General features: G+C 40.4%; 1 protein-coding gene across 11 annotated transcripts in view; it reads left to right on the top strand.

The window, feature by feature from the left end:
* NEO1 (neogenin 1) overlaps positions 1-12,154 on the top strand; it is a 266,972-nt gene that overhangs the window by 236,645 nt on the left and 18,173 nt on the right. For all 11 annotated transcript variants that reach the window (XM_059657710.1, XM_059657782.1, XM_059657763.1 and 8 more), the window contains 3 exons: positions 3,426-3,573; positions 7,914-8,152; positions 8,708-8,800. In XM_059657710.1, coding sequence (XP_059513693.1) covers positions 3,426-3,573; positions 7,914-8,152; positions 8,708-8,800 — 480 coding nt within the window. The remainder of the gene's footprint in view (positions 1-3,425; positions 3,574-7,913; positions 8,153-8,707; positions 8,801-12,154) is intronic.

Here is a 12,154-nt window from a genome sequence, read left to right as displayed (position 1 = left end):
GTGGAAATAAAATGATCTCTTAATCTCTAGCTATCTATTTAAATAAAATGTGGTACTGCCCTGCCCTGGCCCAGTGGCTCAGTTGTTTGGAGCATCATCCCATTCACCAAAAGGTTGCAGGTTCAATTCCCAGTCAAGGCACATAGCTAGGTTGTGGGTTTGATCCCCATTAGGATGCGTATGGTAGCAACTAATCAATGTTTCTCATATCGATGTTTCTCTCTCTCTCTCTCTCTCTCCCTCCCTCTCTCTCCCTCTCTCTCTCTCCCTCTCTCCCTCTCCCTCTCTCCCTCTCTCTCCCTCTGCCTCTCTCCCTCTCTCTCCCTCCATTCCTCTCTCTCCCCCCTTCCTCCCTCCTTCCTTGTCTATCCCTCCTCCTTTATCTCTCTCTCTAAAATCAATAGACATATCCTTGGGTGGGGATTTTTTTTAAAATGATACTGCCCAGGTTTCAGTGAAATGAGCCTATTACGAGAGTCAAACAAACTTGCATGCTTCAAGAAATTCTTAGTCTCTGGGTTCTAGGACTTTGTGAGTTTTTTCTCTTGGGATGTATATGTTACATTTATGTGCTCTCCACAATATATTATTCAAGGTTGTGAAAAAAGTAATTATTTCTTTGTCTTTTCTTTCATTTATGCATTTGTTCATTCACACATTTTTTTAAAGGTTCCGGTTCTATATAATAGGCTATGGGAGCAAAAGGAGTAACAAACTACCTAACAGAGAAAGGGGAAGCTTTGTAGAAAAGGTGATATCTGACCTAGATTTTAAAGGATGCATAGGAGGTTGTTAAATGGTCAAGGAGGGTGTTAACCATTCCAGGAATCAAAAGCAGCATGTTCTGTGAAGACGTGGCAATATAAAACAACCTGCTCTACCCTGAGATCACACTTCGCAGAGGCAAAATAAGATTCTCAGGTTAGAGAAGGTTAGTTAGAGCCAGCCTGTAAAAAGCTTAGATGCCAGTGCTGAGAAATGTGAGCTTTGTCCTATAAATAACATATGGAAGATGTCTGATACTGGTAAACTATGACTTCCATTTACCAGTATTGAGTATCTTCTATTAGTAGATAGTAAAGAATTAGTTGAGGGTAAGAGCAAAAAGTCAGAAAAGGTGGTTAGAAAGCTGTTGCAATAATTTAGGTCAGTGGTCTGCAAACTGCGGCTCGCGAGCCACATGCGGCTTTTTGGCCCCTTGAGTGTGGCTCTTCCCACAAAATACCACATGCAGCGTGCTTGTACAGTGCGATTGAAACTTTGTGGCCCATGCGCAGAAGTTGGTATTTTGTGGAACAGCCACACTCAAGGGGCCAAAGAGCCGCATGTGGCTCGCGAGCCACAGTTTGCCGACCACTGATTTAGGTGAAGCTTAAAAAATGGCCTGTCATAACATCCCTGGTAGAAAGGTTGATGCTCCCTTTGGGAGCTCACTCTTACTCTATCTTAGAAGGGAGATTTTGGCCAGCTCAAAGTTAGAGGTCAAATGAAGTCATAAATGAGAATCCATCTCTGTTGAATACAGAGAACTACCTCTGCCTCTCCTTTCCTCCGAACCCCTCGGAGCTCCCCAGCCTCTCCTTTCAGAGCCTGCCTGCATACCCCACCCAGTAGCTCTGCACTGCTGTTAATAAGTTTCATGTAAAGCCCAAATATGGTCTAATTTATGGGCCCCTACCTAGTTGTGTAGTCTTCCCCAAATATAAAAATGTTATTTTATTAAAGGTCAGTGTATACAATTTGAGTTGTCTGTCTGCTTTTTCTCAGAAATGAAGGATACAAATGATTGAACTACATGTAGAAGAATAAGCTCTTAAGCTCTCCTAAATCAGCCCAGATTTTGCATTATGCTTAGATGTAGCCTATAACATCATAGAATCAAAACTTGGAAGGTCAGTTAACCTAACGCTATGGAAGGAATTCCCACAATAAGTATAGTTTGGGTTAGCTCATAAGTTTATAAACCAGGTTGCATATGAAAATCACTCTGAGAGTTTTTTCTAAAAACAGCTTCCCAGGCCATACCTTCATGGTAGGAATTTATCCCACAACATCCCAGCCTGGTAGAATGACTTTAAGTACTTCCATTGACTGAACACTCATCACTTAGCAAAGCAGCTCATCCCACTCTTGTACAGCTCTGATTGTTAGAAAGATAAGAGAGAGAGAAACTAGAAGCAAAGACATCAAATATCCATGGTAGTTAGATCTGTATGGATTACCCGTGTTTTATAATATAAGCATGCATAACTTTTATAATGAGGTGGGAAGCGAAGAAATGTTTCAGAAAATGGAAAATAATTTAGAAAAAAGCTGGATTACAGAAGACCTCAAAAAAAGCTTAGAACTCATCCTGTAAGCAAAGCAACAATAATAATAATTATGAAGAGGAAGAAAATCTAAATTCCTCAAGGTTCTACATAGGTCTCTATACACCTCTCTAGCCTCATTCTTTTTGTTTTTTCTCACTTCCTTTCCTCTAACATTGCTTATCTCTCTTTGCTTAAGGAAAGAGACGTTTCTCTTCCTTTACCATGCCAAGCTCATTCCTGCCTTAGGATCCTTCCACTAGGCTGTTCCGTCTTTATGAATGTTCTTCATCCAGGTCTTAATATGGTGGGATCTTACATTTTATTCAAATCTCAGCTCAAATGCCATCTTCTCAGAGAAGCTTTTTCCAACCACTCAATATAAAATAGCCACCCAGTCACTGTGTTGTTTCCCCCATTTGATTTTTTTCATAGCGCTCACTATTCATAATTTGTAACTTACTGTTTGGCTCCATCCCAACATTCACATTTCTGTTGCTCACCATTGCATCCTCATCCTTAGTACTTAGAACAATGCCTGGCACATAGCAAGCACTCATTAAATATTTGTCAAATTAGTGCATACATGCAGACCTACGTTTTCCTGAAATGGAGTAAGAGATTAACTCTGCATAAACTGTATTTATAACAAGAGAGACTTTAATTTTCAAGCAATTTTTGTGATCTTAGACATATTTTAGAAAAAAAATTTTTGCTTTCTATGAATGTACATTTCTAAAGTAGTTTTGAAAGTCAGAAAACTAAATGATTTATAAATGGTGCTTTATAAGATGAATTTATGTCTAACATAAGACACAGGGGGGCAGACCCGTTATTTGTCCAAGTATAATGTTCAGTATAATTTCAGAAGCTTTTCTTGAACAGCTTTGTGCAAGGCACTGTGCTGAGAAATTTCATAGGGCAAAAACTCAGCTTTCTGGATTTCATAATCTAGAGGAACTAACCATGTTCATGGGACACTTTTACACAAGGTGCAGTGGTGAGCATTAGAAAGAAGCTCACATAAAGTATCTCTACTCACATGAAAGTTCTACAGCCTGATTGTATACATTTCTAGAATCCTCTAATACTGATGTGCCGTTTTTCTCTCTCCAGGCAGTAACAGCCCCCATGGGAGCCCCACCTCTCCTCTGGACAGTAATATGCTCCTGGTCGTCATCATCTCTGTTGGGGTCATTACCATCGTGGTGGTTGTGATCATTGCTATCTTTTGCACCAGGCGCACCACCTCTCACCAGAAAAAGTAAGGAGCCCCAAATGTACCCCACAGATTGGTTCTATTCTTTTGCTTTATGTGACTTCTGTATTTGGAATTGCACAGAGAGTATAAACATAAAATACTTGGAAAGTGATATTGTAAATATTCTTAAAACACAGACTGGCTCCTCTCATAAATGTGTATTGTCAGGGTCTTGGCAGGAAATAGGTGATGCACTCAAAAGGGGTGAAGAGGAGTATAATAAAGGGGTCATTTACAAAGTCCTAGGTAGGGTTAGGGAAACTGGGCAGCAATGTTAAAGGGCCAGCAGCAGTGAGAGGCTGCCACCTTAGGTGGTGACAATGACTATCTCAGGCATGAAAGGGTAAGAGTTCTTTTTGAGGTAGAGCAAGCTGTTTTCAGAAACCTGAAGATGTGGGAGAAGGCTTTCGACAGGAGCTGTGTGTGCTGGTGGAAATGGAGACACTGACAATCTCTAGCCCAACAGGGAGGGGGCAGGGGAAAAAAACACCTCTGACGCTTGCCTGTGCCTTCTACTGGACAAACCCAACTGGACACCAGGGGCAGGATTGCCAAGTAGATATAGTTCATGCCACTCACCCTCTTGAGTCACAGAGCCAAGTAGAGAGATCAGGAGAGGAAAGTGGACAGTCCAGCCTTGCTGGGAGCCCTGCTGAAGTATGTCTAATATGCATTCAGTGAGCCAGATGCACAGGAGTCTCTGCACATTCTTATGGGCTATTTTATAGCAGAAATACCAACTGAGATGGAAGAAAACACAGGCCTCTTATTCTAAATCTAAGTTCAACCTACTTGTAGAAGTTGAGGTTGGTACCAGGGTGGGGGGCTGACTTAATGGATAAGAAAGGATCATTTATAATCACCATATCACATTCCCAGATAGGACAGGTGGCTGCTAGCTCTGCACTCCGCTGGGATTTTGAGCCTTGTGTAGAGCAAATAACATGGTTATTCAGTAATGTAGTGCTTGATAACAGCCTGTACTCCTAAACTTGAGAGAATCCTTGACCCTAGATCACATTCAGTTCATATCTGGCAGTGAGACAGCATAAAAACATAGATTCCTGAGTTACCCCAATAGCAAAAACAGTGTGAGTAATAAAATAAATGACTTTAGTTGCAGTGTCCTAAAAGATTATAAGATTAAGGTATTGCTCCTAAACATACACACACACACACACACACACACACACACACACACACACACTCATGTCTGTGGGATTATCCATCAGACTTGGTCTGCCCAAGGCCAGGATGCATGTATTTAATAATGATGCATCTGTTGTCAACACACAGGACAAGTACAGCTACCTTGTAACTGCTGCTGGTCATGTTGTAGGTAATCTTCTGTAGGCTGTCTGATGTTTTTAATGTTGCTTCTGCCCCAATAAAATAGCCTTCTGTAGCTTGCATTGCATCACTTTCCCAAGAGAATGGAGATTCATTGTATAAGCTTCCTGATCATTGATTCTTTCAGCTCTCCCTATCTACTTTTGATTATAGAAAACTTTCTCTTAAAAGCCTCAGAGGATTTAAAAAATAATCATTAAAATAAAATAAATATGCATCTATATGAAAAAATAAAAATTTGATATTAAAAAAAAGCCTCAAAGGTTACATTTTTTTCTATTCTAGAACTTTTCTGCAAGTTTCTTTGTTCATCTATCATTTATCTATCTCACATTTATCTATCTTTATGAACTGAATTTTATAGCTAGTTTTAGAGATCTTGAGATCTTTATTTAAAAGAATCTAAGAAACAAAATGACAGAATTCCTTAGTGCTTTGAAGAACTTAAAATTTAAAGTAAATAAAAAATAAAGTACTTAGTCTTCAGTTTGAGAGGTAGGAAAATGGGTTGGTAACATGCTCTGTAATCTTGTATTTGAATCTGTAAGTCCTTCAGATTTGGGTCCCCACAGATACTGAGGGGGTGACGGCATGTGCTGGGGGGTGGGAGTGGCCAGGGAGAGGTCAATGGGGGGAAAAGGAGACATATGTAATACTTTAAACAATAAAGAATGAAAAAAGAATTGTACCAAGTCTTCACAGGACATTTCCCCTCCTTCCCCAATGGCCTGCTTCCCAGTGCTGAAGGGACAGAGCCAGTAGAGTTAGAGGTTAGCTGTGTTGGAGAGTTCCATTGACCATTAAAAACTACGTGAGCTTTTCTTATTGCTTTGTTCCTCTTTAATACCTGAAGTGCCTCCCTTTCAATTGTAGCTGTTTATAGAATCACTGGTAGAACATCTAAGATGAAGAGCATGGAGAGTGTAGCCCTCATTGTTTCTCAGCACATTCCTCTATGGCCCCTCAGTCTCAACAGAAAAGTACCTTGGCATACCACCATCACATCTAGAACCTTTCTGTTGGGAATAATTATTTTCTCCCCCTTCCTAAGTGTCCTTCCTCTTGTCTGAACCCAGTTCTCCATTTATCCTGTGGGTCTTAGTGTCTTCTATCTTTTAAGACCTTGTACTTGCTGTTACCCTCTCTCTAGCACAGCTAACCTCTAACTCTATTGGCTCTGTCTCTTCAGCATTTAAGTGTGCTCCCACTTCTACCATGTTAAGAAATAATTACAGTTATAACCTTTCCTCTACACATGGTGCTTACCACTGGCTGCTTACAAATCCCTATTTTTTCCTCCACCACAAAACTTCTTGAATACTTATCTATACTCATCTGTTTTTTTCACTGCCTAGTCATGCTTTAATTCTTTCCAATCTGAATTCTGCCCCTGCAGCTTTACCAAAGTTGCCTCTTCTGCATTTCCTCTTGAATGTCTCAGGCACTGGAAGATCCAAAACAGAATTTATAATCTTTTCTGTCAATCTTGTTTCTCCCCCATTATTCTCCCCCATTAGTAAATGGTTTAAGCCAGAAACCTTGGCATCATCCTTTATTCCTCTTGCTTCTGTTCTGCTGCCCCACCTCACATCCGTTTATTCACCAAGTCTTGTCATTTCTGACTCCATTCCCACTGTCCCCAGCCACTATCAGTTGTGGCTGAGGTTATTGCAGCACATCCTAGCTGGTCTCCTATTCTGTCTCCTACTCTGTAAATCCCTCTTCACACCACAGTGGGTGTAAATTTTTAACTCAAAATTGATATGCTTACTCTCCTGCTTAAAACTATTTAGTGGTTTCTCATTATTCTTGGCACGCTGTAGAAGCCCGTTAGGATCTGACCCCTGACTGCCTTTCCAGCATCCCCATGGGTCACTGCCTCCACCACTTGGGACTTGGTGCAGTCCTTCTACGGTTATACTAGGCTGTTGTTCTCCACTGCAGGGCTTGGACATATGCTGATTTCACCCCCTGGAATGCACCATCTGTCTTGCCCCCTTAGGGTCTTAGCTTAAATTTTACTTCTCTTTCCTGGTTTTTCCTGTCCACCTTATGTTCAACTATTAAGAGGTTACTGTAATGCTTGGCATTTCATTAAACTCAGAGCATTTTAACATAATCTCCAATGTCTGCCTTCCTCACTTGACCACAAGTTCTGAGAGCACAGCAGTCCGGCACAGAGTCTGACATACAGTGGGTCCCTAATAAATGCTTACTGAATGTGTGAGTGAGTGGCGTAATGGAAGAAAAACTAAGGCACAAAGAAGTAGACACTGTCACCTACACTCTTGACTTTACCCACTTGTTAGTCCTAGTTTGGGTTAACTAAAATGTTTTTCAAAGAAAACAAGCAAACTCATAGAGACAACATAATGATGGTTACCAGAGGGGGAGTCTGGTAGGGGAGGAAGAAAAGGATAAAAGGGATCAAATATATGGTGATGGAAACACTGGACTTTGGGTGGTGAGTACACAATAGAGTATACAGATGTCGTATTACAAAGATGTACACCTGGAATTTATATAATGTTATTAACCAATGTTACCCCAATAAACTTAATTTGGAAAATAAGTAAAAATAAAGTAAAATGTTGTTCCTCCCTCCTTTATAAGCCATAGATACTATTTTTACTTCATTGTTACATTTTTGGTGAATCTTGTCCTTTCTCTGTTGACTGGAGGAACCTTCCTCTTTAGAGATTATTTGATTTTAAAATGCTGTCCAACCTCTTGATACTAAAAAAAAAAAAAAAAATTTACAAGGCAATATGCAAATATGCCTTGTACATATGTCCAAATACACGTGGACAAAGGGGAGATCCATTTACTGCTCCCAGAAGGAAACTTCTTGCCTCTGGTTTTCTTTTTGTGTGTTTTTAGTTCTGCCTTTCCTTGAAGCGTCTCACAGAAGTGCCGTTTTAATCATTTAAACCATTTGACAAATATGCTTAAAAGAGTTACTTGAAAAAAAATTCTTTTAATTTTGTGCCTAGGAAACGAGCTGCTTGTAAGTCAGTGAACGGCTCCCACAAGTACAAAGGGAACGCCAAAGATGTCAAACCCCCAGACCTCTGGATCCATCATGAGAGACTGGAGCTGAAACCAATTGATAAGTCTCCAGACCCGAACCCCATCATGACCGATACTCCAATTCCTCGTAACTCTCAAGATATCACACCAGTTGACAATTCCATGGACAGCAACATCCATCAAAGGCGGAATTCGTACAGAGGTGCAGGTTTTCCCAAAATGTTAAGGGACTATTTTCATTTAAATCTTTTCCCATTTTATCAAGTTGCCTTAAAACTTGGTGGTTTCTATACAGCTGAAATTTAAAGAAGTGTGTATTATGGATTTGGTCAACATCTGATGAAGGGTACCTAGCTTGTTGTGGGGGACAGGTTCTATACCTTTTAGATCTTTTAGGTCTCTCATTGGGCTTCACCAGCTTGATACTCAAGCATTTGAGACAACCTATCCCATGTCTATGCATTTCATTCTGTCCTTCAGTCTGAGTCCAGCTGTCATTGTGGTATTCAGAATGCTCTTGGTCTGTGTGCTCTTACAGACACCACAGTGAAGCATGGTAGGCAGCATTGTGTCAACTGTATTGACTCTCAAAAGGGACTCCTGTAATGCATTAATGATCACTTTCCTCTTTATTTCACTTCCTGCAGAAACACCTTGTCCCCATTTTCTTGTTTGTGTATTCCCCACTAGATATGTTTTACTTCTGAAAGTGGCCTCGGGCACATGCTTATAACCACCCTTCATATTTGATGTCTAGGGCATGAATCTGAGGACAGCATGTCTACACTGGCTGGAAGGCGAGGAATGAGACCAAAAATGATGATGCCCTTTGACTCCCAGCCACCCCAGCGTAAGTTAAAAGTGTCTCTTTCTCTAGTATTGTCAGTCTAGTCAGTCATGTTGGGGACAAATTTTGAATGATCTCTTTGACTTCACTCGATCCTGACACAAAACCGCTTTGGCAACTTGAGAGAAGACGTAGCAAAGAGTTGCCATATTTTACAATTAATATTATTGAGACTAGCTCCTTTAATTATAGGGAAAAGACACTACAAAGCCAATTTCCCAGTCTCCCAGGAATAGGGAAGTAACTAATCTCCCTAAAAGTGCAGAGCTTACCTGGCTGGTGTGGCTCAGTGGTTGAGCATCGACCCATGAACCAGAAGGTCACAGTTTGATTCCTGGTCAGGGCATATGCCCTGGTTGTGGGCTCGATCTCCAGTAGGGGGTGTGTAGGAAGGCAACCCATCAATGATTCTTTCTCATCATTGATGTTTCCGTCTCTCTCTCCCTCTCCCTTCCATTCTCTGAAGACAATAAAAACATATATTTTAAAAAGTGCAGAGCATTTCTGCAGGAGAAATAGGGAAGCATCTGTCCAGGCTTTTTAGGCTTCTGGCACACATTCAGGGTTAATAGGCACCTGTGGAATTTTTTAAATTATTAGACCAGTATTTTAGAGGAAGTTTGAGGTTAACTGTATGGAGGTGGTGTTCGTTTTGTTTGTTTTAAATCCTCACCCAGGACATACATAGAGAGAGAGAAACATCAATCAGTTGCCTTCCACATGTGCCCAACTTGGAATCAAACCCACAACTTAGGCTTGTACCTTGACCAGTGCACAGGACAACACTCAACCAACTGAGTCACCCTGGCCGGAAAACAGTATGGAGTTTGTAAAGCAATATTTTCAACCTTACTTGACCTATGCCTCACTTTGATAAGCTTAAAAGTTCCTCAACCTCCTATAATAATATTTGAAATTCAAAATAAGTTAAATATCATGATTAAAAGCCAAAAAGTAATGGGATAAACCGATGTTTTTCAAACTAAGCCTTTTAAGACTAGCTGTTCCAGTGGAGCCCCCTGTTCCATCCTAGAATAAAAGCTACCTGCCTATCAGTATCAATTTTACAAACTACTTGATAAATGGAAGTATTTGCTCTAACCTGGACAGTAGGCTAGTAAACCTCAACACTGTCAGATACCTAAATTCAAATACTGAAAGTGTCAAATCCTGAAAGATCACTTTTCAGTTTTGACCCAAATGAGCTTTTGATTTTTAATTTATTTCTTAAAAGATGTCTCATTTTAGAATTTTCATCCATCTCTTTGTCAATGGTGTCAGAGATTTAAATAACCCCAAATACCATACATGCACACAGGTGCACCATGGCACCCTGTACTTGGGAACTGGTAGAACATGTGAATGTCTGTATGCGCACACACTCTCTCTCACTCATTCACTATGCACAAACACTAGGCACTAGGTACTAAAAACCAGCTTTGAGAGAGTAAAGGCCAGTTCACAAATAGGTCATTTCTGCACAATATACTTTTTGCTTACGGTCCATGATGAAAGAAGGACCTGCACTTAGAAGTGTGCAGGGGAAAACCATGGTTTCCCTCTTACAGCAGGGCCCCAGGTTTAAAAATGCAAATGTCCCAACAGAATAAATGAATCTATTCCAGTTGCTTTTGATTATAAGAAGATGGTAGCTTTACTGCTTATGTGTTTGTTTTGTATAAGACTTTAGGTCTTACCTGACTGGCTTATTTTTAAAACTTGTGAAGTTTTACTATTCTTATTCGTAGATTTGATACTTTTAAATACATTAAGGAGAAAAGATAGGCTGTCCCAGTTGACATCATTCCTTTTTCTCCTTTTTTTCTTTTTGTAGTGGAAAAGTATGCATAAAAATTTTAAATATTTAATTTGTGCCTCAAATAGTTGGGTGGGTGAGTGGAATCTTTTAGAATCTGGTGCCAGGTACCTAGAATACTTTGATCTTCAGGTTTTGAGATCCCCTTTTCTCTACACAGCTACAGCCCTGGAGTCTTCACCCACCAGCCACCTGCTCTGGCTTTCAGTGGCTGAGCACTTCTAGGAAGGCCTTGCCCAGTAGCATTGGGTCCTTATTCAGCCAACAGATAATGATGGCTACCTCTTGTAGGCAGGCACTTTCAGTTACTTTGTTACTTACTTCATTTGGAAAGACTGGAAATGCCTTTAGAAAGAGAAGGTCCGTTTTGTTTTTCTGTTGTGAGAGTCCTCTCTATCCAGAATATTTTCAGATAGCTAAAAATCAGGAGGCTTATTCACCTCTTCCTAGCCTTGATCGGGAAAACACTGATTCTGAAGCTCCTGCTTGTGAATTGGCCTTCCCTCCCTTAGAGGAGATGCTGACTCTCAAACTGTCCTGCTTTCCCAAGTTGTGTTTTATTCCAAAGGACCACCTGAGCCTCTGGTTCCCCAGGCCTTGAGGGGGCAGTAAGAATCCAGGGTCACTGGTCAGTTGTGCCACCTGCTTATTGGCAGGTGGCCAGGACAGGAGATAGCTGGAGAAGACAGGCATCTGTTTTATTGACTGGGATTTCCTTCCAAGGTGATGTTGAATGGCCCCACAAAGATCCAGACAGATCCTTGGTGACAGAAGACATTTCCATAGACTCCAAAGGCTGTCATTGAGTTTATCACAAAGTTCATGAAGCCCTTGCTTAGGAAACAAAAGGTCTCCTGTGTTTCTGGTCACCCCTACCCATTTGCCTGTTTGGGGCTTTTGAGCTGGTTATCTTGATCTTAAACATTGTTTCTACAACTACTCTATGGAGCACCTAAGGAAAGTTAGTTGCAAACTGGACTCTGGTTTTGTTTATTTCCACCTCTGGGATTGATAATGTAGCCTCATTAAGTAAGAACTTTGTCTTCATAGAATGTTGTATATGAAATATCTGTGTGGAACTTTGGATTTGTTAGCTAAATGCAGCAAATTGAATTCCTTAGCCAGTATGGGAAGGAAAAAGGCAATTAGGAAAGATCCATCTATATTTTAAAATGTGAACGGATGTGGCTGAGCTTCCAGGCTGGAAGTTGTAAGAGGGTGTCCTAGGCTGAGTACTGGAGTGGACCATAAGAATCAGTTCCATTTGCATTCCTTTTAAGATATGAAAACTGACTAAACAGCTACTCATTCATGCAGCCTAAGTACCTATTGCATGCTTCATTCAACAAGTAAGAAAAGGCAATGAATTAGGAATATATGCAAAAGAGAAGGACTTACATCTTTCTAGCATGAGAAAAAAGCATAGAAACCTAAACCATCATTTCTTTGCTTATGGATTTACATTATGTGACATATTCAAATAGATATTTTTAATACCTCATATAATCTATGTTTATTGAAGAATTAGAAATGTAAAGCAA

The sequence above is a fragment of the Myotis daubentonii genome, chromosome 1, assembly GCF_963259705.1.
Source record: "Myotis daubentonii chromosome 1, mMyoDau2.1, whole genome shotgun sequence".
Lineage (NCBI taxonomy): Eukaryota > Metazoa > Chordata > Mammalia > Chiroptera > Vespertilionidae > Myotis > Myotis daubentonii.
This window is presented reverse-complemented; position numbering and strand designations above follow the sequence as displayed.